General features: G+C 42.0%; 1 protein-coding gene across 2 annotated transcripts in view; it reads left to right on the top strand.

Annotated features, from left to right (window-relative positions):
* The window catches only part of SUSD1 (sushi domain containing 1), a 128,807-nt gene that overhangs the window by 30,197 nt on the left and 73,087 nt on the right, over positions 1 to 25,523 (top strand). For both annotated transcript variants that reach the window (XM_011992456.1, XM_011992458.1), the window contains exons 5-8: positions 3,013 to 3,192; positions 14,631 to 14,728; positions 15,661 to 15,847; positions 25,092 to 25,201. In XM_011992456.1, coding sequence (XP_011847846.1) covers positions 3,013 to 3,192; positions 14,631 to 14,728; positions 15,661 to 15,847; positions 25,092 to 25,201 — 575 coding nt within the window. The remainder of the gene's footprint in view (positions 1 to 3,012; positions 3,193 to 14,630; positions 14,729 to 15,660; positions 15,848 to 25,091; positions 25,202 to 25,523) is intronic.

Below are 25,523 nucleotides of genomic sequence, written 5' to 3' on the forward strand. Positions count from 1 at the left end.
GGAGGATTTCTTGAGCCCTGGAGGTCAAGGCTGCGGTGAACTGTGATGGCGCCACTGCACTCCAGCCTGGGCAGAGTTGGAGCAACATTTTTCTTTTTCTTTTTGAGATGGAGTCTCACTCTGTTGGCCAGGCTGGAGTGCAGTAGCACGATCTCAGCTCACTGCAACCTCTGCCTCCTGGGTTCAAGTGATTCTTGTGCCTCAGTCTCCTGAGTAGCACATGCCACCATGCCCGGGTAATTTTTGTATTTTTGGTAGAGATGAGGTTTTGCCATGTTGGCCAGGCTGGTCTCAAACTCCTGGTCTCAAGTGATCTGCCTGCCTCGGCCTCCCAAAGTGCTGGGATTACAGGGGTGAGCCACCATGCCCAGCCAACTTTCGAGAAGCTGTGGGTGTAGGGAAAAGAATACAACTGACATGCCTTCAACTCCTGGCCATCCCGTAATTGCCTGTGTAACTTTGAACATATCATTCAATCATTTTGAGCTGTCTTTGCCTGTACAGTGGGGAAAATAACCCTTAACATGGATGGGTATTGTGAATAGTAATGCTTTATACTTAGGATCTGTTGGAATGCATATGATGACAAATGGTAGCCATTTGTACCAGGATTTCATTCAGATTCTCAGCTGAGGGTGTGCACCAAAATCAAATTTGGAGCTTTGTAGAAATTTGGATACCAAGAACCCAATTCAGTACTACTGAATCAGAAGAGTTATCTCTGGGTGGGTGTGGGACTCCAGTACGTGCGTTTTTCTAAAGCTTCCCAGGGGATTCAGATGTGTAGCTGTTACAACCATGCGTTTAATCCAAGCCATGCTGGAATCCTCTCTAAATGTCTCTTGCTGAGGGACTGTCCAACTTGAATAGCTCTGTTAATGGGGAACTCACAGAGCCACAGGTCCAAGCTGCTTCCTAATGGGGCATCCACCTGAGCCTTTGAGCCTTAATCCTTAGATAACAAGTTATTGATTTCTTATCAGTTGGGTAATATTTGGTATTAATTTTTTAAAAAAATCTTGCAGTCCCAACCAAAGTCATCATGCCTTCCATTACTCTTGGTCACATCCAAGATGGAAGCCAATCTAGTTATCTTTTGTACTTTTATCCCTTTTGTGTTTGTGCTTCTCCCCTAACCCAATGACTTGCGCTGGGTTCCCTCCCAGACTTCTCCACTGAGCACTTTAACCTTCCACCTTCAGTGTACACGAACCTATACCTCCATCCTCCTTAGCGATGGCCCCTCTACTTCCTGCTGTAACTGAACTCTGTCTTAAATTAGAAGATGTTTCAGATGTCAACAATGTGACTAGGCAGTCTTATGAAACATTAACCATCTCTTTGGTTGGTTGCTTGTGTACACACAAATATATTCATCCTTGGAATGTCTTGGGCCATTAAATACATCTAAAGGTTTGATGCTGGGAAAACATGATGAGGGCCAAAGAGTCTTGCGTCTGGTGAATATGCATGAAAAGGGAACTAAAGCTCTGTGGGCAAACCTGGGACATGAGAGGTAGACAGGGTTGGAAATTAGATGAGATCCTGCTCTGGGAAACCTCCCTCCTAGAAATAACTCTGGGGTCCTGCAACAGACCAAGCATCCACAATGGAATGGAAAAGAGTGCAATTCCATTAAATCCACACATTCTGTATCAGAGGCTCATTTAAAAGAAGCCATCTATTTCTAAGAGCAAGGATGGCTGGTGGGGATATGGGAACAGATTATATGATTTTCTCTAGTTTGACTGCTGTTATTTCAATAAAAGGACTTCTGTTTAAAAAGGCTGGATGTCAGGAGGGCTTAATTTTCTTGACTTTCTACAGATTGGGGAGAAAATCACAAATCAGAATAAATGCCTTGTTTTCTTTTTTTTTTTTCTCTTACTATAGAATAACAGATTTTTTTTTCTTTCTGTGTTTAGGTATAACTGAGACTATTGGTGACATTTGAAATTATTACAGCCATCTTATTTTATATTTATTATACTTTCTTGAATAATGTTGTATCCATGAGCACTATCGTGTGATATGAAACATTAGTACGCTTTACTTCCTCCCTTCAACTCACTGCTCTGGTTTTATTGAAATAATGTAAAATTTTATTTTTATTATTATTTTACATTGTTCAACGTTTAGTTCTAGAATCCTTTACTAATAGTTATGTCAAGCTCTAAAGTCACATTTAAGTGATTATGGAGACATCCATACATCTTGCTGATTTCATTGTTTCTTGGTGTTTTTTCTAAAACCTGTCTGTGCTGCCCTTATTCTTACGATATTTGTTCTGATTCATCTTTTTAATTTTTTTTCCCAGAAAAGATACATGGGTTGATTTTTAAAAATTCTGAAATATCTAAAAATGACTTTCTTGGGCTCTTAAGTGAAGTGTAGTTTGACTGGGTCTAGAATGGTCATGTCATAATCTTTTACCTTTAGATAGTTCTTTGTAAATATTTAATTGTCTTTTAGTAGTCAGTTGTAGGGAAAAAAATTTCATATCAGTTTTGTAATTCCAGGTTTATCTCCTCCTGTGCAACTGATTTTTTTCTTTGAAAGGTGCATATAAGTTGAATCTTTAGGAGATAAATACTTTCTCCATTAATTTGCTTTAAAAAGTTCAGAGATTTTGAATATATTTTATTTAGCAATCAATTGGCAATAATTGCTACAACTGCATTATCATCTACTCTGGGGTTGATGATCTGAAGATGCATAGTAAAATGTACCAGAGAACTGTAATATTTAAAAGAATGCTAAGATATATTATTTCATAGATCAGTGAATTCTTTATAAGTAAGTAATCTCATAATTTGACTATTCTCTATGTGTGCATGTTTAGAAATTTTATTAAATTCAGACATACTTATATTGGATTATTTGATGGGGTTACTGTTTTCTCTTTTCTTGTTTGAGTGGCCTCTATCACTATTAAATATTTATTTTAAAGATATGAATTGTAGGGTTGGAAGTCAGGGCTTATAACCAGTGCTGTGTTGGTTCCCATTGCAGAGATCAACTGTGGCAACCCTCCAGAAATGCGGCACGCCATCTTGGTAGGAAATCACAGCTCCAGGCTGGGCGGTGTGGCTCGCTATGTCTGTCAAGAGGGCTTTGAGAGCCCTGGAGGAAAGATCACTTCTGTTTGCACAGAGAAAGGCACCTGGAGAGAAAGCACTTTAACATGCACAGGTACAGATTCTGTTCTTCTGGGCTCCTGCTACCCAGGAACAAAACAGCCAGTGGGAGCCGAGGGCCTAAAACTGTCTGATTGCTGCTTCACTCTACATACTGCATCCAGCTCTGCTCTTTACCTGGTTGTGCACCTGGCTTTAGATTTGTCAGCTAAGTCCTGAAGATTTAGAGGGTGGATTGGAAAAATAAGTTGGATGAAAAATGTTATGCATCCATCTTTTGAGACTCACCTTAAATCACTGTGATTCCTGTCCCCTCTGCTTGACTGGCTGAGACGTTTTTCTCCATGAACCATTTTCTCAGAGGGGCACACTCCTAACTTAACACCTGTTGACCATTTTTCAGAGAAAAGGTGTTATGATGAAAAATAGTTTTTTAATGTTTATTGTGTTAACACACATAAAACATAAAATTTATCATCTAATATAGTTTCATTTCTTTTTTTTTGAAATGGAGTCTTGCTTTGTCACCCAGGCTGGAGTGCACTGGCGCGATCTCAGCTCACTGCAGCCTCCGCCTCCCAGGTTACAGTGATCAAGTGATTCTCGTGCCTCAGCCTCCTGAGTACCTGGGATTACAGGTGTCTGCCACCATGTCTGGCTAATTTTTGTATTTTAAGTAGAGACAGGGTTTCATCACGTTGCCCAGGCTGGTCTCGAACTCCAGGCCTCAAGCAATCTGCCTGCTTAGGCCTCCCAAAGTGCTGGGATTACAGGTGTGAGCCACCATGCCTGGCTTACCATCTAATATAGTTTGGATGTTTGTCTCCTCCATATCTCATGCCAAAATGTGGTCTTCCGTGTTGGAGGTGGGGCCTGGTGGGAAGTGTTTGGGTCATGGGGCCAGATCACTCAGGAATGGCTTTGTGTCCTCCCCTTGGTGATGAATTCTTGCTCTTAGTTCACATGAGAGCTCGTTGTTAAAAGCAGCCTGGCACCTTCTTCTCTCTCTTTGGCTCCCTCTCTTGCCGTTTGACATGCCTGCTCCCTCTTCACCTTCTGCCATGATCATCAACTTCCCAAGGCCCTCACCAGAAGCAGATGCTGGTGCCATGCTTCCTGTACAGCCTGCAGAACCATGAGCCAGATAAACCTCTTTTCTTTATAAATTACCTGGTCTCAGGTATTCCTTTATAGCAACATGAAACTGATGAATACACCATCTGAACTATTTTTAAGTGTGCAGTTCAGTAGTGTTTGTTTACGTATACTCATGTTGTTGCACAACCAATCTCCAGAACTTTTTCATCTTGCAAAACTGAAATGTTATACCCATTAAACAACAACTCCCCATTTGCCCCTCCCCACAGCCCCTGGAATGTCACCCTTCTACTTTCTGTCTCTTGTGAATTTGACTACTGTAGGTATCTCATATGGTACTTGTCCATTTGAGACTGGCTTATTTCACTAAGCATAATGTCTTTAAGATACATCCATGTTGTAACATGTGTCAACATTTCCTTTCTTCTTAAGGCTAATAGTCCATTATATGAGTATCCCACATTTTGTTTATCCATTCATCTGTTGATGGACACTTGGGTACGTTCCATCTTTCGGCTATGATGAATAATGCTTGAAATGTGTGTACAAATATCTCTTTGAGACCCTGTTTTCAATTCTTTTGGATATATACACAGAAGTGGAATTGCTGGTGAAAACGAGTTTTGAGGCCTGGTGCAGTGGCTCACGCCTGTAAGCTCTGCACTTTGGGAGGCTGAGGCAGGTAGATCACTTGAGGTCAGGAGTTCAAGACCAGCCTGGCCAACATGGTAAAACCCCATGTCTACTAAAAATACAAAAATTAGCTGGGTGCAGTGGCTCACACCTGTAATCCCAGCACTTTGAGAGGCCAAGGCAGGAGGATTGCTTGACCCCTGGAGTTCAAGACCAGCCTGGAAGACATAGTGAGACCTCATCTCTACAAAAAATTAAAAATTTGCCAGGTGTGGCGGTGCACACCTGTAGCCCCCACTACTCGGGTGGCTGACGCAGGAGAATTGTTGGAACCCAGGAGACAGTTGTGAGCCAAGATCACATCCCTGCACTCTAGCCTGGGGAATAGAGTAAGACTCTGTCTCAATAAAAAAAGGAGTTTTGAGACTTCAGTTCATATTCTAGCAATGCCATATATTAGCCGTGTGTCATTAGGTGAGGCATTCTGAGCCTCAGTTTCCTCATCTATAAAAGAAGGAAATAAAATCTGTTTTTCTTACTTCAAAGAGTGTTGAAAAGGAATCAAATAAGATAATCTGTGGGGCACATTTTAGAAAACTGAAAACACCATGCACATGGTTAGTCTTTTTCCTAAAGTTGTTAGCCTCACGTGAAGCTCTTCTCATGAATCAGAAGCGTGCGCTTCTACATGATTCATTTCACACCTCTGCCTCCGAGGGACAAGGTGAGAAAAGGCAATGATTCTTACCATTTGGGATGGTTGATCAGAAGGTATGACAAATGGTTGTCACACAGTCCCTGGGAATATATTTCTGGCTGTTGACTTGCTTGGCTCTGAAGACAGGTCTCTGAAGAGTGAAATCTCCAGGAGCTTTGATCTGGGTCTCTGCTTTGACTAGCAGCGGAATTGTGGTCTTGCTCACCAATATTTTCCATTGGAAAGTCTAGCCAGAGCAAACAAGACATGTAGGCCCCTGGGGATTATTTTTCCATAGGCAATGGTTCATAATTATGTTGGGGATGGGAATTTGAGGAAATCTGTCCATTCATTCAATAGATATCTATTTAGCATGCACTATATGTCAGGTACTTTGTCGGCATGACCCTCTTGGAATTTACAGTGAAACAGGGGAAACAGACCTTTTCCCCAAAGATATGCACATACACATACACACATAATGTTTTACAAGTAACAAGGTGTTCCTGGATCTCTGAAATCCTTGAGTAAAGCATTCTTGGAATAGATGGAAAGCTCAGCTCTGCCGTTGAGGCCCTGTGTGTGCCATGCAATTCCTACATTTGGTTATCTCCATCAGAATTCAAGAGGATGTAGGCCAGAGACTGCCATCGGAAAAACAAAGAAGGGTAGAGCTGGATGAGAACCCAGAGATATAATGCAGTCTTCTCTTAGAGAGGTCTCATTGCCTTGCCCAGCCTGCACAGAGGAGCAAGGGCAAACGTGTAACTGATACCAAAGACTCTAGGGTTCCAGTCTTAATAATTGGAGCTAATGCCATGCTGGACTAGACTGATGGTCACTCCAACCTATCATGGCATTTGCAAAAGCACCTCCAACAGTTATTTGGAGGAAGTGAGGTAACTGCCTCCTGGAATGCTGAATTCAACGTTTTGGGGAAGTATTCCCGACACAGAGCAACTGCTGGAGTCACTTGGTAAGAGCTGGGTATAGCTTCTGAGCCTCAGCCATTTGCTTCATTGCTCAAGCTGCTCTGCCTCCACCATTCAGCAGTCAATGGGGGTATAAGAATTAGTCACCGCATGAAAAACCAGTGGATCTGCATGGGGCATAGTAAGCTATTAATTAGCTGATGCTTGTAGAGCACTTTGAAGAACAAACATGTTATGTAACTGCTAATTATAATTACCATCCTCAGCCTGCTACCTTTCACAAAGTCTGTGGCTCCAGCTGCAGCTGTTTCCATGGGTTTATGCGAGCTTTGATTTAAGGAAAGAAAAGGCATTTTCCCTGAGAGCTGTGATCTTTCTGTGAGGAGGCCTTTATGCCCTCAATCAGGATTGGCAGCTAAATTCAATTTCCGCAGATAAAGGGGATGATTTACATGATGATTAATTCATGGTGCAGTGCAGATGATCTCTGGGTGGGTAGGTAGGAGAGGCTTCTGGAAATGTAGTGAGAGCTGCTGATTACCATGGCTCTTCCTCAGCTACCCCTTTTCTTTTTTCTTTTCCCTGTTTTTCACTTTTTACCTATTTCTTCACTCCCCTCATCCCAACTGTCTCTGTGTATTTGTTGTTGTTGTTGTTGGAGATGGAGACTCACTCTGTCACCCAGGTTGAAGTGCAGTGATCACAGCTAACCACAGCCACAAACTCCTGGGCTTAAGCTATCCTTCTGCCTCAGCCTCTCAAGCAGCTGGGACTACAGATATGAACCACCATGCGTGGCTAAATTTTTAAAAATTTTTTTGTAGAGACGGGGGTCTCACTATGTTGCCCAGGTTGGTCTCAAACTGCTAGCCTCAAGCCATCCTCCTGCCTGTGTGTATTTTATATTTCCCTTTCTTAATATTCACTTTTGGCTTCCCCTCTCATCTTTTTCTACTTTAGTGCTTCTCTCTGAATGCCTCCTACCTCTGTCCTGTTTTCACTGTTTATCTTCCTGGACTTCTATATTTAGTTCCAAACTGGGTAGAATAATTTATCTTTACCTGGGTTGTTTTTAATTACCTTTAAAAATATTTTTGACTAGTCTTTTGGATTAGTAGCACAAATCTGTATGTGCTTTTAATGAGCTGTGAGCTCTATCAAGGTGGTGGGACTCTTTTTTCCCACCCCCTGCAAGGCCAGTTTGGACTGGAAACTCCAGACAGCTGGGAATTAGGCAATCACTTTAGTGTCTGGAAAAACCCCAGGTGGAAGCTTGATGTTAATGAGTCAGTTTACCTCAAGATCAAAGAGACTGATTCATTCTTGATAAGACTTTCCCTGGCTTCCATTCTGCACAGGCCATTTGGCTTTTCATGTTTAGAATCTGGGTTAATGATTATAAGGCTGACGCTCACTCACTCCACGCTCTCTGAAGGGTAACATCTCTGCTGGAACAGAGGCTGTTTATCGCTAGGATCCTTTCTGTGCCCCTAAACTGCTCTGGGCACTGCTCAGATGCCTGCAGGACACTGTTAGCCTCTGTCCCTTCTGTTTGGCTGGTGACCCTCTTCTCCGGCCACTGGCTGCTCACTTGCAGCCATACACATTTCAGATGGAACAGAAAGGTCAGCCGGAATAAATGGATACATTTCCATAAATAGCCACATGGTCAGATGTATTGGAATATGTGAATGAGGTTTGGACCATCAAGCATTATAGCTCCTGCTGGCTGAGCATGAATGTACATACCCCAGGCTCAACCAGGGGCCTGAAAGCTCGATTTCATTTCATCCTCTTAAAACCCTTTTGAAGTCAGCTTTGTTATTTTCATTTCAGAGATGAGTAATCTGAGACTCATAAAGGTTAAGTGACTTTTACTGGTCACTCAATAATTAGCAAATGGGAGAGCCAGGATTTGAACTGAGGCCTGTAAGCCCAGAAAGCCCACATTCTTTCTCCTACGTCAGTGTCTTCCAAGCTTGAATTATTTGTATACCACCCTGACACAATGTTTGCCATAATAAGAGTATTATTTACTTAGAATGTTTCCTTAAACAACATAACCTTAAACTTATAATTCAAATTTATTAAGGACGATATATGTGATCTCATGAGTCTGATGAAGTAGGTGTATTTTTCTGATATACACAAAAACCGATACATAGTGAACAGATAAAAATGTATTCCTGGCCGGGCGCGGTGGCTCACGCCTGTAATCCCTGCACTTTGGGAGGCCGAGGGGGGTGGATCACCTGAGGTCAGGAGTTTGAGACCAGCCTGGCCAACACGGTGAGATCCTGCCTCTACTAAAGATACAAAAATTAGCTGGGTGTGGTGGCACGTGCCTGTAGTCCCAGCTACTTGGGAGGCTGAGGCCAGAGGATTGCTTGAACTCAGGAGGCGGAGGTTGTAGTGAGCTGAGAACACGCCACTGCACTCCATCCTAGGTGACAGTGCAAGACTCCGTCTCCAAAAAAAAAAAAAAAAAAAGTATTTGTGTGCCACCAAAAATCATCCCAAAGTGTGCAATATATTTTACACTAACGTACTCTAAGCCATGCTACTTCTACTTATTTTATGTGAATCTAAGACTTCAAAGAAAGAAAGGAAACACATTAAAACTTTTATAGCCAAACATACATTTATTCAAGTAGCCACTGTGGGAAGCCATACCCTGATTTCTGTGGTGCTGCCATTATCATCATGTGTTTGCCTTGGAAGGCAGTTTATGAGCCGTATTAGAAGATCAGTTACATTCCTTTTGAAATCAGATGCTGTTTTGACTAGAAATGATACTGAGCTCGCTTGACCATCTGTTTGGGGCACCTGGATTTATTCTGTATGACCTTTTGCTGTTTCCAGAAATATAGAAAAAGGATATAAAATTGTAAACCAAGGGAGTACACTAGACCAACCCCTGTCCTTGCACAGTGGGACTTCTGAAAGAGTAGTCTGGGCTCACTGTCTTGTTCCCTCCCCTCCTATGCTCTTCTCAGCCTACTGGGGGGAAACCAGGTATCGAACACCCCCACTTCACTGTAGCATCTCACCAAGGTCACTGATGACCACCTAACTGCCAACTTCATGTTCCAGTTTCAGCTCTCATCCTTCTCAACCTTTCCACAACATTTAGCATTGTGGATCATTTATCCATCCATCCAACTAGTCAACCAAATAATACATATTTTTTAATATCTATATTTAAGGCACTATACTAGGACCTGAGGATAGAGAGAGAAACATGGTCTTTGCCATTGTAAAGTTACATTCAGGAGAGGTAGTCATTATATAATGACTTACATATTTAGTTAATGTAATAAGTACCACATACAGAAATACTAGATGCTAACAAAATATCAAAATATGTAACATTATATATATCTATACCTATCTATATATACATAACATTATATATATATGTATGTGTATACACACACACACAGACACACACACACACATACACACACACACACACACACACAGAGTAAAGCAAAACAAAGGCACTTACTTTATCACCCACTGAGGCTTTCTTTCCCCAAATCCAATGAGAGTTCAGCTGGATGCTATGTGGGCCTCCTTCTTTTAAGCCAGAGAGGTCTCTGTTTTCTACAACTAGACAGGACAAGGGCCTGCTCTTCCCACCTCTACCCAAAATCAAACCTCAGATCTAATCCTGATGCTGTGGGCAGTCCATCAGGGGAGAAGGGCCATGTGAGAGGAGAGAGGGAGATGGAGCTTGCGCCCACTGCCTTGAACTGCTCCAGGCCCTTCTTGGCTAGGGAATGAGGAGGCTGTGGGGGACTGGTGGGAAGGAAGGCTGATAATTTTCTTAAAGAAATTATTTTTATTTTTAATTTTTAGGGACAGAGTCTTGTTGTATCACCCAGGCTGGAGTGCAGTGGCACACTCTCAGCTCACTGCAACCTCCGCCTCCCAGATTCAAGCGATTCTCGTGCCTCCGCCTCCTGAGTAGCTGGGATTACAGGTGTGCACCACCACACCTGGCTAATTTCTATATTTTTAGTAGAGACGTGTTTTCGCCATGTTGGCCAGGCTGGTCTCGAATTCCTGGCCTCAAGTAATCTGCCCGCCTCGGCCTCTCAAAGTGCTGAGATTACAGGTGTCAGCTACTGTGCCTGGCCTTGGAAGGCTGAGAGACACTCTTTCAAGTTCTTCCTTTCATTCCTAGACATCAGTCACTCTACCAGCCTCCTGCCTCTCTTCTGCATTGCCTTTTTCCTCTGGTACCTCCCGAATTTCAGTGTTTCCCAGTGTTCTGCCGTTGGGCCATTCACTGTCTCTGCCCTACCAGCATATCTCACCTGCAACCATCCCTTCAACTACCATTAACAGATACACGACTTTTAAGAGTACTTTTTCCCTACATAGTCAGCAGATGACATCGTCACAGCCCAGTGCCTGGAGTGGCAGGATGCTTGGCATTTGATAGCCATTCAGTTAGTAGTGAGCAGGGAATGAAAGAGCTCTGGGACAGCTCCAAAGAAGACTTCCAGAAATATTTTCAGTTATCAGCACTATTGGAATGAGGGCATATAGTCTCCATTCAAAGGGCAGCATTAATGTAGATGTTGAATATCTGATTCATTTATAAAGGAGTCTTTCCAACTAATTTGTAGGCACCTGGAGGGAAAAGCAACCAAACTTTGTTAAACTGCTCCCTGGGATGAAATATCTGACACCCCTATAATTGGATCTGGGTCCCATCTGTGCAGAGAGCATGGCACAGGCTGGAGGCAGATGGCATCTTTGAGATGCCATTTACAGTTGTCATAGTGAATGAGCAAGAAGGAAGGACAAGAAAGAAAACTCCTTTCTAATCTCTGCTTGGATGACAAAGGAACTGAGAGTAAGAAGGAAATTCGCTTTGCTGGCAATTCAGAGAGAAGATGAGGGCTGGGCTGGTGCCTTTTCTTTCTGGACCAGGTGGTGAGTTAGTATCAAAGGCCTGTGTGAGTGAGCAGAGATGCCAAGAGCTCTGGGGCTTTGAAGGGCAGCAAAGAGGGTAGAGGCCAGAAATATCTGGGGCTTGTTCAGGCTGATAAAAGAGTAGTACCAACATCATCTTTATGCTACCCATGGGGGTGAACTGATAAGGTCATTGTGTCTCTTAGGGTACCCATGCTCACGATTGGAGTATTTCTTTTCTTTTTTTTTCGCTTTTCTTTCTTTCTTTTTCTTTTTCTTTTTTTTTTTTTTTGCAATGGAGTCTCATTCTGTTGCCCGGGCTGCAGTGCAGTGGCACAATCTTGGCTCACTGCAACCTCTGCCTCCTGGGTTCAAGTAATTCTTGTGCCTCAATCTCCCAAGTAGTTGGAATTACAGGTGTGTACCACCACGCCTGGCTAATTTTTTGTATTTTTAGTAGACACAGGGTTTCACCATGTTGCCCAGGCTGGTCTCAAACTCCTGACCTCAAGTGATATGCCTGTCTCAGCCTCCCAAAGTGCTAGGATTACAGGCGTGAGCCACCGCACCCACTTGGCTCACAATTGGAGTATTTATTTGATTTCAATTTGTGTGTGTTCTAGGGAGAAATACTAATATGGAGATCCAGGAATGCTGCAGACAGCCGTGGGTGGCCTTTCTGGTATCTCAGCAGGAGTTTGCCTGTTTTCCCCTCTCTGCCTCCATTGATTTTCGCTTGCTAATAGATGACCTGGGCTTACCCAAGACCAGGTCATGTGGGACACAGAATCTAGGCATTGTTCCCGAAGGGATGATTTAGTAAAGATATAAACTCTTATTTGGGCAGAGAGATCAATAGATCTGGGTCGATCCAAAGCTAGCATTGGTTCTGAGTACAGGAGAAGAGGGTTGGCCCTCCAGGTACCCAAGGTACAGGCTTCCTTTTGCACTTGGAGACTGCGAAGAGATTTACTAGAAGGGAGAAACAGGAGCTGAGTCGTGGAGAGTCTTTTCTGAGATGGAGAATTAGCTTTCTCGCTCTTCTTAGATGGGAGCCTTTCATTGGGTTTATATTTATTATGCAGTAGAGAATCAAATCCCAGGCATCAGGAATGGGAACCAAGGGCAGTAAAGCAGGGAAAGAAGGAGAGTCAGCGTACGATGCCTGATTGTACTGGTCTCCACAGAGGGCAGGCATTACCCCATCTGTGTGACAGTGTCCTTAGACGCTGAAGAAACTAAGTCTTTGTTGGACAGTCCTTCAGAGAAAAGAAAGGAGGAAGGATTTCTCTATCAGCTCCTGTCCCCATGGGATTTTAACTCCCCTGCACTTCCAGATGGCATGTGCTGGGGTGTGGGTGCCACAGCAGGGAAGCCCCAGAATAGGAGGCAAGACCTGGTCATGTTGTCAAAACCCATGCAGGGATGGGACAAGGAGCAAGGGAAGCTGAGAGAGGTTGAGGAGTTCTTAAGAGGTGTTTGCTTCAATGGGAAGGCTTGAACTGGGGCTGTGGAATATCCAATTTTGGTGACATGAGGATAACTTTCTCCAGGAATAATTGTATGATAGCTTCTGTCTGCGGGAATTTTGTTTGTTTGCTTTTGTTTTTGTTTTTGAGATGGAGTCTCACTCTGTCACCCAGGCTGGAGTGCAGTGGCAGGATCTTGGCTCACTGCAACCTCTGCTTCCCGGGTTCAAGTGATTCTCCTGCCTCAGCCTCCCAAGTAGCTGGGACTACAGGCATGTGCCAGTGCGCCCGGCTAATTTTTGTATTTTTAGTAGAGACGGGATTTCGTCATGTTAGCCAGGCTGGTCTCGAACTCCTGACCTCAGGTGACCAACCTGCCTTGGCCTCCCAAAGTGCTGGGATTACAGGTGTGAGCCATTGCACCAGGCCTGTTTGTTTTTGATAGTATTGTAAATGAAATCGTTTTCTTCATTTCATCTTTGGACTACTCATTGCTAGTGTATAGAAATACAATAGATTTTTGTACATTGGCATTGTATTCCGCAACCTCGCTGACCTCCTTTCTTAGCTCTAATACTTGTTTTGGTGTGGATTCCTTAGAGTTTTATATATAGATATATATAAGATCATATCATTTGCAAGTAGATTACTTGTGTGTAGGGAGTTTATTTTATTTTATTTTACTATTTTTGAGATGGAGTTTTGCTCTGTCACCCAGGCTGGAGTGCAGTGGTGCAATCTCAGCTTACTGCAACCTCAGGTTCAAGCCATTCTCCTGCCTCAGCCTCGCAAGTAGTTGAGATTACAGGCACGTGCCACCACACCTAGCTAAGTTTTGTATTTTTAGTAGAGATAGGGTTTCACTATGTTGTCCAGGCTGGTCTCAAACTTCTGAGCTCAGGTAATCTGCCAACCTTGACCTCCCAAAGTGCTGGGATTACAGGTGTGAGCCACTGCACCCGGCTGGGAATTTGATTTCAAAGAAATAAAAAGCTAGATCCTCTTTCCTTCTTGCTGTCTCAACAACCACTTGAGGGTTGACTGCGACTGTTGAAAACTATGTTGCCTCGGGGAACCAAGGCCTTCATATGGTTTCCCACATTGCTAAATTCATTACCTGGAATACATGCAGAATATTTAAAAGAAGCAGAACAACCCAGAGGAATCCGTGGCCTCCTGATAGAAGAATAGCTTCAGTTACAGGAGTGCTGGAAGTACCTAGGAACCTTGTGGAGAATTTCTTTAGTTTGCCCCAACCTGTTTCTGAGGCGTGGTCCTGTGTGGTGAGACATGTCATTTTCCCCCTTGGGATAGCAATGACTTGAAGAAGTTTCCCACCATCTTGTTGGGAAGAGAAAGGTGGAAGCAGGTCTCACCTGTGCAATTGCAGGGAAGGTCTCACTCAGGACCCAGTTCTGGGCCTCGTTCCATTCTACCCGAATGGAATGCCAGTGGCATCAGTGGCCTGTCAAGTGAATCACAGGTTGGAATTCTGACCTATACCCAAGCAGGAATCTTTCCTTTTCCTCTAAGTCAGGTAATGGGCCACGCTCATTCCTGATGAAGAGAAGTTGGGTGATTGGCTTGGGAGAGCTTGCATTGCCTGACTCAGTGTCCGCCTCTGAGGATGAATGGTGACCAGCAGAGATACCAGCTGTGCAGATAGACTGAAATCCTTCAGAATTTTCCTAAAGCCCATTGATGCATTTTGTGAGTTGACTGCCTTTTTCTCTTTTAGAAATTCTGACAAAAATTGATGATGTATCAGTGTTTAATGATACCTGTGTGAGATGGCAAATAAACTCAGGAAGAATAAACCCCAAGATCGCATATGTGGTAAGTGAAATGATCCACTTCTTCCTGCTAGGACAGACACGTCACCCATGGGAATATGAGTCAGAGGGACTTGCCTCCGTGAGAGCTTTTCAATCTAAATGCTGCTTTTTTTTTTTTTTTTTTTTTTTGAGACAGTCTCACTCTGTTGCCCAGGCTGGAGTGCAGTGGTGGGATCTTGGCTCACTGCAACCTCAGCCTCCTGGGTGCAAGTGATTCTCCTGCCTGAGCCTCCTAAGTAGCTGGTATTACAGGTGTGCACCACCATGCTTGGCTAATTTTTTGTATTTTCAGTAGAGATGGGGTTTCACCATGTTGGCCAGGCTGGTCTCGAACTTCTGACTTCAGGTGATCCACCTACCTCGGCCTCCCAGAGTGCTGGGATTATAGGCATGAGCCACCGTGCCTGGCCTCAATCTAACTGCTTTCTGATCCCGCTGTCATTTAAAAAGAGCGGACGGAATTTTTGAAGATATCTGTATTATTTCGTTATTTTGCATTTTGTGTTTAACATGTTCGTCATTCAGCAGGGTGCGTGTGTGGGGGATGCGTTTATATTTGGCATCCTCACGATTGCTTGTTTCCAAGCGCTTGTATTTCACGCCCCCAGAGCAAGCCCGGGAGCGTCTGCTGACTTGGTGACAGAGTGCAGCCAATGGTCCTCAGGTTGCAGTTGTCTCCATTTGATCATTCGTGTGCAGGAGAGCACTTCCTAGGGAGATTCCTCATTTATGTCTCTTCTAGGGGTTTAATATTCACCGGGCTGATCACACTTTATCAGCAGATACCTGGCAGCAGAGATGTACCTTACGAATGCTCCCTGGCTGAGCAGCGCAGTGTAAAATGGAATAGTAGGAGAATGGGCTCCAGCACCACAAATTCTGGATTGTTTTGACTGGAGTCATAGGGGGTTCTCTTGTCTTTTCCTCTCAAAGATATCCGTAAAAGGACAACGGTTAGACCCTATGGAATCAGTTCATGAGGAGACAGTCAACTTGACCACAGACAGCAGGACCCCAGAAGTGTGCCTAGCCCTGTACCCAGGCACCAACTACACGGTGAACATCTCCACAGCACCTCCCAGGCGCTCTGTGCCAGCCGTCATTGGTTTCCAGACAGCTGGTAGGTGGAGGCGAAGCCTCATTTCCTCCTAGAAAACACTAAGCACGGAATGTGGGGAAGTATGCTGCAGAATCAGCTGGGCCGGAGAGCTCCTATTTGCTTTCTGAGATTTATATTCAGACGTAGTTGCTCCAGCCGTAGAACTAGAGCAGGTCGAGAGATCCGTATCCTCTTGGTACCAGGCTGAATGGGCTCTGGGGTATTTTTTCTCAGCTGAGCCCTCAGGGAGAGGTGGCAAGTAATGAAAAGGCATTTAAAATGAGAACATTAGGTGATGATCAGTCCACTCTCAAATACCCAAGGCAACAGAGGGTAGCCATGTGGCTTATCTTTGGCAGTAAACTCAAAAGTCATTTCTGGCCAGGTATGGTGGCTCATGCCTATAATCCTAGCACTTTGGGAGGCTGAAGCAGGCGGATCACTTGAGGTCAGGAGTTCCAGACCAGCGTGGACAACATGGCAAAACCATATCTCTACTAGAACTAGAAAAACTTAGCTGGGTGTGGTGGCACACGCCTGCAGGACCAGCAACTCGGGAGGCTGAGGCACAGGAATCACTTGAACCCAGGGGGCAGAGGTTGCAGTGAGTGAGCCGAGATAGTGCCACTGCACTCCTGCCTGGGCAACAGGCAAGACTGTCTCAAAAAAAAAAAAAGTCATTTCTTGCTCTTGCGTGTGAAAGAGGAGGTGCCAGGGAGGCTGACCCAGCAGCTTTAAGGGGATCAAGTTGAGAGTGGGGAGGTGGAAGCAGGGGCACCCCTAGGATGCAGGAGGGTAGGTGTTAGCTGAAAAAAGGAGTGGAGGGAAGGAGCTTTAAGAAGTAGAAATAAACCTCACTGTACATAATTGTCACATCGGTTTTTAAAAACATTGTGACAATTACAGTAAGTTTAAAAAAAAAAAAACCTCTGGTTATGAGGTATGAGGACTAATTAAATACTTTGTAGACAGGTGGGGCACAGTAGCTCATGCCTGTAATCCCTGCACTTTGGGAGGCTGAGGAGGATTGCTTGAAGCCAGGTGTTTGAGGTCAACCTGAGCAACACAGTGAGACCCCCATCTCTACCAAAAAAAAGAAAGAAAGAAAATTTAGCCTGGTGTGATGGTGCATGCCTATAGTCCCAGTTACTCCGGTGGCTGAGGCAAGAGGATCACTTGAACCCGGGAGTTCAAGGCTGCAGTGAGCTCTGATCATGCCACTGCACTCCAACCTGGGTGACAGGGCAAGACCCTGTCTCAGAAAACAAACAAACAAACAAAAAACCCTGTAGACAAACCTTGAGAAGTAATTGATGTCATTCATTTATTTTTTTCTGAGATGGAGTCTTGCCCTGTTGCCCAGGCTGGAGTGCAGTGGTGCTATCTTGGCTCATTGCAATCTCTGCTTCCTAGGTTCAAGCGATTCTCCTGCCTCAGCCTTCTGAGGAGCTGAGATTACAGGCACCCACTACCACGCCTGGCTATTTTTTGTGTCTTTAGTAGAGACTGAGTTTCACCATATTGGCCAGGCTGATCTCAAACTCCTGACCTCAAGTGATCTGCCCACATCAGCCTCCCAAAGTGCTGGGATTATAGGTGTGAACCACCACAGCTGGCCGATGTCATTTATTATTTTGGGGGAGTTGAGAAAGTTCTTAATTAGCTGTTTGCTATCCCACTTAAACTGTACCTTAACCCGAGTAGCTGGGAAGTGACATAGATTCAGCAGAAATAGTTGAAAAAGTCTGCCAATCTTAACAATATAAAACCAACTATGAGATTATACAAATTAGGTCTCTTCATATTTGTATATAAATAAAACAAAATTAATTCTTTGCAAGTAAATAATATGTAGGCAAAGATATTATAAAATTAATATGGTAACTAATCAGAGAAGCCTTACAAAATTATTAGTAAACTACTATAGGGAAATGTCTTTAAAAGATCATCACTCACCGGTCACTATTCAGTGAGGATGACAGGTTGCTGTTTGGCATCAGCTGTTTTTACTAATATCCAATTACCTGTTCAAGTTCCTTTCCCCTTGGGAAAAACATGGTCTTCGGAGTCAGGCAGATCTGGTTTTGCATCTTATGTCTGTAGTGAAGAGTTGGCTGATCATGGCTGAGTTATTTAATGTCTCTGGACTAAAGGGAATTGGATTATATTTGCAAGTTAATCTAGAGAGAATTAGGATTTATATTGAGCCATCCTAACTGGGAGCAAGGTATGTTTCCACATTTACTCAGTGTGTACTCAAGTCTTCTGTTTACTTATGCACTATTATAAAGACTTGTCATTCTTTTCCTCCAGATCCTGGACATTCTGTTCTGATTTCATTATCGGAGTTACGCTATTTTCCTTAAAATGAACTGGGAAGTTTTCCATTGTTTTTCCCTCTGGAATAGTTTATGTCACATTGGAATTATTCCCTTCATTTAAAGTTGAACGTTTTCTCAAAAGATCACTGAAGTTTCACCCCTTTAAGGAGATGATTCTTTGACAACTTTGTCAATTTCTTCCATGATTTCGGGTCTGTTTATGTTTCTGACATTATATTTGGTTGATATATTACACATATTGACAGAATGTCAGATGGAATATTTGCTTTCATCTCCTCTGGGTCTATAGGTTATATAATCCCAGGTTATTCTGACTCCTAAGTTTGGTTCTCTTTCTCTTTTTAGAGGTTGATGGGTTTGGGTTGTGTGTTTTATTACTAATTTTTTTCCCCCAAGGAATGAACTCTTGGGTTTTGAAATTGTTTTTCTTTTTCAAACTCACTAATTTCTCCTCTTGTTTTTATTTTTCCTTCTCCATGTTTCTCTCTCTCTTTTTTTTTGAGACACCCAGCTCTGTCACCCAAGTTGGAATGCAGTGGTGCAATCACGGCTCACTGCAACCTTGACCTCCTGGGCTCAAGTGATCCTCCCACCTCAGCCTCCCAAGTAGCTGGGACTATAAGCATGCACCACTATGCCTGGCAAATTTTTGTATTTTTTGTAGAGACAGGGTTTCACCATGTTGCCTAGGCTGGTCTTGGACTTCTGGGCTCAATTGATATGCCTGCCTCCGCCTCCCCAAGTACTGGGATTATAGGTGTGAGTTACAGTGCACAGCCCATATTTCTGTTAAATTGGTTATATTGTTCTGTTTCTAAATTCTTGAGCTGAATACATAACAAAATTCAACTTTTTTCCATTCTTTTCTGTTTGATAATAAAAGTCTTTAATGTTTCTCTCTTGCAGATTTGAGCTTTGGCAGAATTCTTTAGGCATTGATACATGTTTCAAGGCATGATATAATTGCTATTCTGATTTTCTGTTTGACAGAATAATTATTTATGAGTGTTTTAATATGTATTTTCTTTACCCTTACTTTCAAAGCATTATATAATTACTATTGTGATTTTCTCTTTGAATAATTAATTATAAGCATTTTATACAGTGGTAGATTTTTTCTTTGTAACATTTATACTGTGTTGTTATTTTCTAGTTTTATTACATTTTGGTATGTTTTGGAGTATTTATTGACATTTTCTTGGGTCTCAGCATTTGGCCAAGTTTGGTAATTTCAGTAGGTGCTAGATAATAAGGTAGAGTGTTTGTCTGTAAGGGGAGTAAGATCTATTATTAAGTCAACTTTATTAATAAGATTATTCAGTACTTCTGGTTTTTGTTTATTTTTAACATGGATTGCCATTTTCTGTTCCTCTTAGAAATTCTTATTGGTTTGTTTCACACATTTTGATATGATTTTTATGTTCATGACTGATATCTTTAATATAGATTCTTTCACTAGTAACAAATGGCTTGTTTTAGCCTGTTTAATACCTTTGCCTTGAATTATATGTTGAAAGTAACATTGTCTTCTTGATTTATTTGTGCTTGCATTTGCATGATATGCCTTTGTCTACTTTTTTCCTTCTTGAAAGCTATCTGAATAATATTGCTATAAATGTACTCTAGGAGACAGCATGTATTGACAGCCTTTCTGGAAAACTTTTATTTTTGATTAGATAAGTTATCCAACTTACATCATTCTTATTTGTGATATGATTTTCCTTTTATTTATTTATTTATTTATTTATTTATTTATTTATGAATGAGACAGAATCTCACTGTGTCGCCCAGGCTGGAGCGCAGTGGCGTGATCTTGGCTCACTGCAACCTTGGCCTCCCGGTTTTAAGCGATTCTTGTGCCTTAGCCTCCCGAGTAGCTGGGACTACAGGTGTGAGCCACCACGTCTGGCCTCTTCTTTTCTTTCTTTTTTTTCTGTTTTTTTAATATGGTCTAGCTCTGTTGCCCAGGCTGGAGTTCAGTGGTGCAACCATGGCTCACTGCAGCCTTGACCTTCCAGGCTCAAGCAATCCTCCTACCTCAGCTCCCAAGTAGCTGGGACTGCAGTTATGCAGATCACTTAATTTTTTCATTTTGTAAATTTTTGTAAAGACAAGGTGTCACTATATTGCCCAGGCTGGTCTTGAACTCCTGGCCTCAAGGGATCTTCCCACCTCAGCTTCTCAAAGTGCTGGGATTACAGGTGTGAGCCACTGTTCCTGGTCTGTTTTTTCCCTTTTTAATGCTACTTTGCTGTGTCTTTTGTTTTCTTTTTGTTACACAGATTTTCTTTTCCAGTGAGTCAGATAGTATAGATTTTGTTTTCTTTTCTACAAGTGGTCACATTTAAAAAAGACAAATTCTATTTGAGTGTGTACTTCTTTTTTCACCAGTGTTAAGACTGAAATATTGTTAACTTTTCCCTGAATGAGATAAGTTAGCATTCCTTTTATTTACAAAACTCCCTTTTATTTCTTCCCCTCTCTCTCCTCTTAGGTTATTGGTTTAGTATGGCATTATATTACCAGTTTCTTATTTTTAACATGTATTATCTCTTCAAAGAGCTCACTCTTATATTGATTTATAGAAACCTTGGTAGCAATGATTTAACCTTGGCTACATGTTTTAATAGTTTCAGTGCTTATTGACAGTCTTTTCAAACCACATTCTCTATTATTTCTCTATCTCTATTTCTCTCTCTGTAGGGTGATTTGCCTGCTCCTCAGGGAGGCAATGGGATACTTTCTGAGTCCATGATGATCTGAGAATGTCTTTTGTTGCCTTCACATGTGAAGGAGAGCTTGATTGAAGATAAAATTGTTGGGTCATAAACTTTTGTTCTTGGAATTCTAGAAGTATTTCATATTGACATTGGGAACTGGAAGCTTTGAAAGAAGAGTTAGAAGAAGGTGTGATTTTCTTTTTTTTTTTAAAAATCCTGGCCAGGTGCAGTGGCTCATGCCTGTAATCCCTGCACTTTGGGAGGCTTAGGTGGGCAGATCACCTGAGGACAGGATCAACATGGCATAACACCAAAATTACAAAATTAGCCGGCGGTGGGGCGGGGGGCGGTGGTATGTGCCTGTAGTTCCAGCTACTTGGGAATCTTAGGCACGAGAATTGCTTGAACACGGGAGGCGGAGGTTGCAGTGAGCCAAGATCACACCACTGCACTCCAGCCTGGGTGATAGAGCGAGACTGTCTCAAATAAATAAATAAAATATAAAAAATTCTATGTAAGCAATTTGATTTTCAGCTTATGTATCATGAAGGCTTCTTTAGCCATAAAATTTAAGACATTAATCATTTATTAATGTACCTGGCAAATGTTTATTGACCACTTATTATGTGTCTGATGTTTTTTAGGCGTTGAGAATTCGATAGTGACACAGAAGTCTCTTCCTTCATGAAACCTCTGTCTGGGTAGTGGGCAGATAGAAATGTTCATGTTTTGCACTAAGTTTTCCAAGTACCCTGTGAGTTGCTGTTGTTGTTGTTGTCGTTTTGAAACTGAGTCTTATTTTGTCACCCAGGCTGGAGTGCAGTGGTGTGATATTGGCTCACTGCAACCTTCACCTCCTGGGCTCAAGAGATTTTTGTGCCTCAGCCTCCCGAGTGGCTGGGATTACAGGCGTGTGTCACCACACCCAGATAATTTTTGTATTTTTAGTAGAGACAGGGTTTCACCATGTTGGCCAGACTGATCTCAAACTCCTGACCTCAAGTGATCCATTCATCTTGGCCTCGCAAAGTGCTGGGATTACAGGCATGAGCCACCTTGCCCAGCCCCCTGTGAGTTTTTTGGTCTTTAGAATTTGGCTTAACTATGTATTAGGAACATTTTCTTTTATTACATCTCTGATTATTGCTTTTTTAAGAAAAGTTTGTTTTTTGCTCTTCAAATACCCCTATGTGGAATTGCTTGTTCGTCCACATGGGTTTCCCATTTTCTCCTTTTTATTGTCCAAGTCTTTTTCCTCTGCCTTCTTTGAATATATAACAAGCTTGTTCTCTATGTGCACTTACGCAAATATGCATTTTTGCATTGACATTTCCTATCTTTACCATTTCCAATGCACTTTAAATTCTGCTGTTGCACTTTCATTTCCTTTTCTTTGGGTCTCATCTAGTTCCCTTTTTATTTTTGCTTCTCTCTACCAGTTTCCTCTCTGCTGTCACGTTCTCTTATTATCTCATCCTTTATCTCTTGTTTGAATCTATTTTAAAAAATTTTATTTACCGTACAAAACAGATGCTACCTAATTTTACCATTGCTCAATATTTTCTTGTTTATAAATATGCTTGTTCTTTGCCTCCCGAGCACAATCTTCCTTTCCTTCCTTCTCCTTCTTTGTAGAATCATTTTGCAGTTTTTTTTCCACCCTTCTGGATTATTTATCCTTAGAAGATAAAAATTCAGTCTAGGTCTGATATTTTCCTCATAATAAAATGGATGGCCTTCCCTTTGATCTTCCTTTCCATGGGATAATGTAGTATGTTTATATCAGATCTCAGTATGAATGGATTTACTGCTGGTTGGGTGATCCAGTGTCCTTTGGGCAGCAGCTGTGAGAAAGCCCACCACCCTGTGCTTTGTTTCTGAGCATTTTGCTATGATTGGTGAAGTTGTTGGCTTTGGGCCTGGCTTCTTTATGGCATTACAGCCTACCAAGGCAGGAAAGAGGCAAGCCCCTTCTGTTAACCCAGCCTCTCTGCCAGATGGTACCTTCAGGTCCTGAGGCCTCTACTTCGAAGTCCTTCCCTGTTACTAATCTACAGTGGGCTACAGAAGGGCTATTATTATTACTATTATTATTATTAGCAGTAGCAATAGTAGTATATATACTATTATTTTTAATATATACCTGATTGCCTATCAGAATTGCCTGGTGAGGTTAGGGATGTGGTGGTTCATGCCTGTAATCCCAGCACTTTGGGAGACTGAGGCAGGTGGATGGCTTGAGTCCAGGAGTTTGAAACCAGCCTGGGGACATGGTGAAACCCTATTTCTACAAAAGAAACCCCCCAAATTAGCTGGGCTTGGTGGTGTATGTCTGTAGTCCTAGCTACTCAGGAGGCTGAGGTGGGAGGATTGCTTGAGCCCAGGAGGTGGAGGTTGCAGTGTAGTCAGGGTGACAGAGTGAGACCCTGTTTAAAAAAAGAGAGAGAGAGAAAAAGAATTGTCAGGTGAACTCTTAAAAAAATACAGATGTCAAAGCATTACTTCAAATCTGCAGATGTCTGGGTGATTCTGAGGTGCAGTTTGGGAACCACTGGGCTAAATGGCTCCAGATAGAGCATGGGTCATTGATTTGTCCTGTGACCTGTCTTGATTTTTCCATGGGCTCTAGTTCTCCTCCAGTTCTTTCTTTTGAAACTTTGGGACTACATTCCTTTGCTTGGAAGCCAGGTTGCACAGTAGGTCTTAGGGTCTTTCTTTAGCCCGGGCTCTTCCATACTGTGCTAAGCTGAAATGTCTTCATGTTTCCGCCTTGTGTATGGCAACCGACCCTTCTTTCCAACCCAGATGCAAATTTTGACCCATTTTTACTTATTCTCCATCACTTCTGTCAGGCTCGGGCGTGGGAAGTGGGAGCCAGATGCCTTTGTTCACATTGCCATCTTCCCCTGAATTCAGACGATAATGACTATCTTATGTGAAAATCATATTGAGATATGAACTGTGCAGACAGTACTTCTGCTTCTGTTCTGCCTGTACAGAGACAGAAGCTTTATGTGGTATTTCTTACATACACGCATTTCTTACATGCAGACACTTGGTGTTCCTCAAAATCACATGCATACATGTGACCATTTTCATTTCTGATGTCCTTATGAAATCTGTTAAATAAAAATTGTGACGACAAAGGAGAGCACATATGATAGGTCTTCAAATTCTCTCTCATAACCATCTTTCTACACTTTCCAATTATAGGCAGGAAGATTTTCCCCAGCTAGTTGCCTTGTGCTGAATATGTCAGTGATATTGAAAATGCTGTGGACAATTCTGATCTTGACTAAAATAATTTATTGTTCTCATTCTTAGGTAGCAGAAACTCCCACAGGAGAAATACACATTAAAGGTAGTTATAAAATAGCTTCTCTTTGGTAGACATTTACACCTTTCCCATTGGTAGAAGAAGTACAGTCTTGTTTGTTAGGAAATTTACTTTTTCTTGAAAATCACTGATGTTATTCCTGACTCTGTTATTTCTTTAATTCATTAGTAACAAATCTATCCTTTTAGACTACATTAAGAAAATAGAACATTGTAAGAATGAATTAGACTACAGGAGGTATGAAATGACATTTTTTCTGTACAATGGTTAAAACAAGTCTGCTTTCTGATTATTTTATTGCCTTAGTACTCAGCTGAGTAGCTCTTGAAATACTGTCTGCTGTGAAAGCAAATTTCCTCTTGCTTGGTCATCTACTTTCTGGTTATTTTCTAGGTTGGAAAGCACTTGCTCTGAGAGTTTAAATCTATAGCCTTTGATTTTTATTTGCCACTTTCTTTATTCTCAGACTTCCTGGCTACTGCTATGCTTACCTTCATGACATTTTACTATGGACAATCCAAGTGACAGGATTAACTTTCTAAAAATATCACAGCTTTCTTTATTAATTTATGGCAATTATTAAATGTTTCATTTGCTTATCTAAGCAGCCTGTGACATAAGAAAAGCAAGCTGAATTACTTGCTTTTACAAACAGGAAGACTGAGGTTCAGTGACTTAGCTAAGGTAATTACAATTGAGAAGTTGGAGAGCCAGGACTTGAAGATAAGTCCATTGATGCCAGATTTAATATTATTCCTCTTAAACACCCAATTGGCTCTCTTAAGGTGTCAGAGTTTCACTTGCATTCAGCCGTGATGCATTTTGCTAATTTGGTGCAAACTATAAGTTTCTCTCTTGTCTTTTAGAAGATGATCTCTTAGAAGATGATGGAATATTCAATATTTCAATATTTAATGAAACTTGTTTGCAACTGAACAGGCATTCTAGGAAAGTTGGATCAGAACACATGTACCAAGTAAGGAGATCTCTTATGCTGTCTATTAAAGAATTGTGTCATTTAAAACTTTGGGTGATCTCCAAGTAAGTATCCAAAGTATTTAAAAATGAATGAACTTCTAGACAGTTTGTGATTTTTGTTTCTAGAGATGGATGTGAGATGTGAGATGGATGTAAATGAGGAACTAACTTGAAGCAAGATACTATATTTGGTGACTTGCTATCATTTTCTGTGCCTGGCATTTCAAGCTTATATTTTATTTTAATGCATTAAATAATACAGCTTATTTTGCTATCAGATTCACATTTGGGCATGGAATGTGTGTGTGTGTGTTTTTTTT

This window comes from Mandrillus leucophaeus, unplaced genomic scaffold, assembly GCF_000951045.1.
Source record: "Mandrillus leucophaeus isolate KB7577 unplaced genomic scaffold, Mleu.le_1.0 Scaffold410, whole genome shotgun sequence".
In the NCBI taxonomy this organism is placed as follows: Eukaryota; Metazoa; Chordata; class Mammalia; order Primates; family Cercopithecidae; genus Mandrillus; species Mandrillus leucophaeus.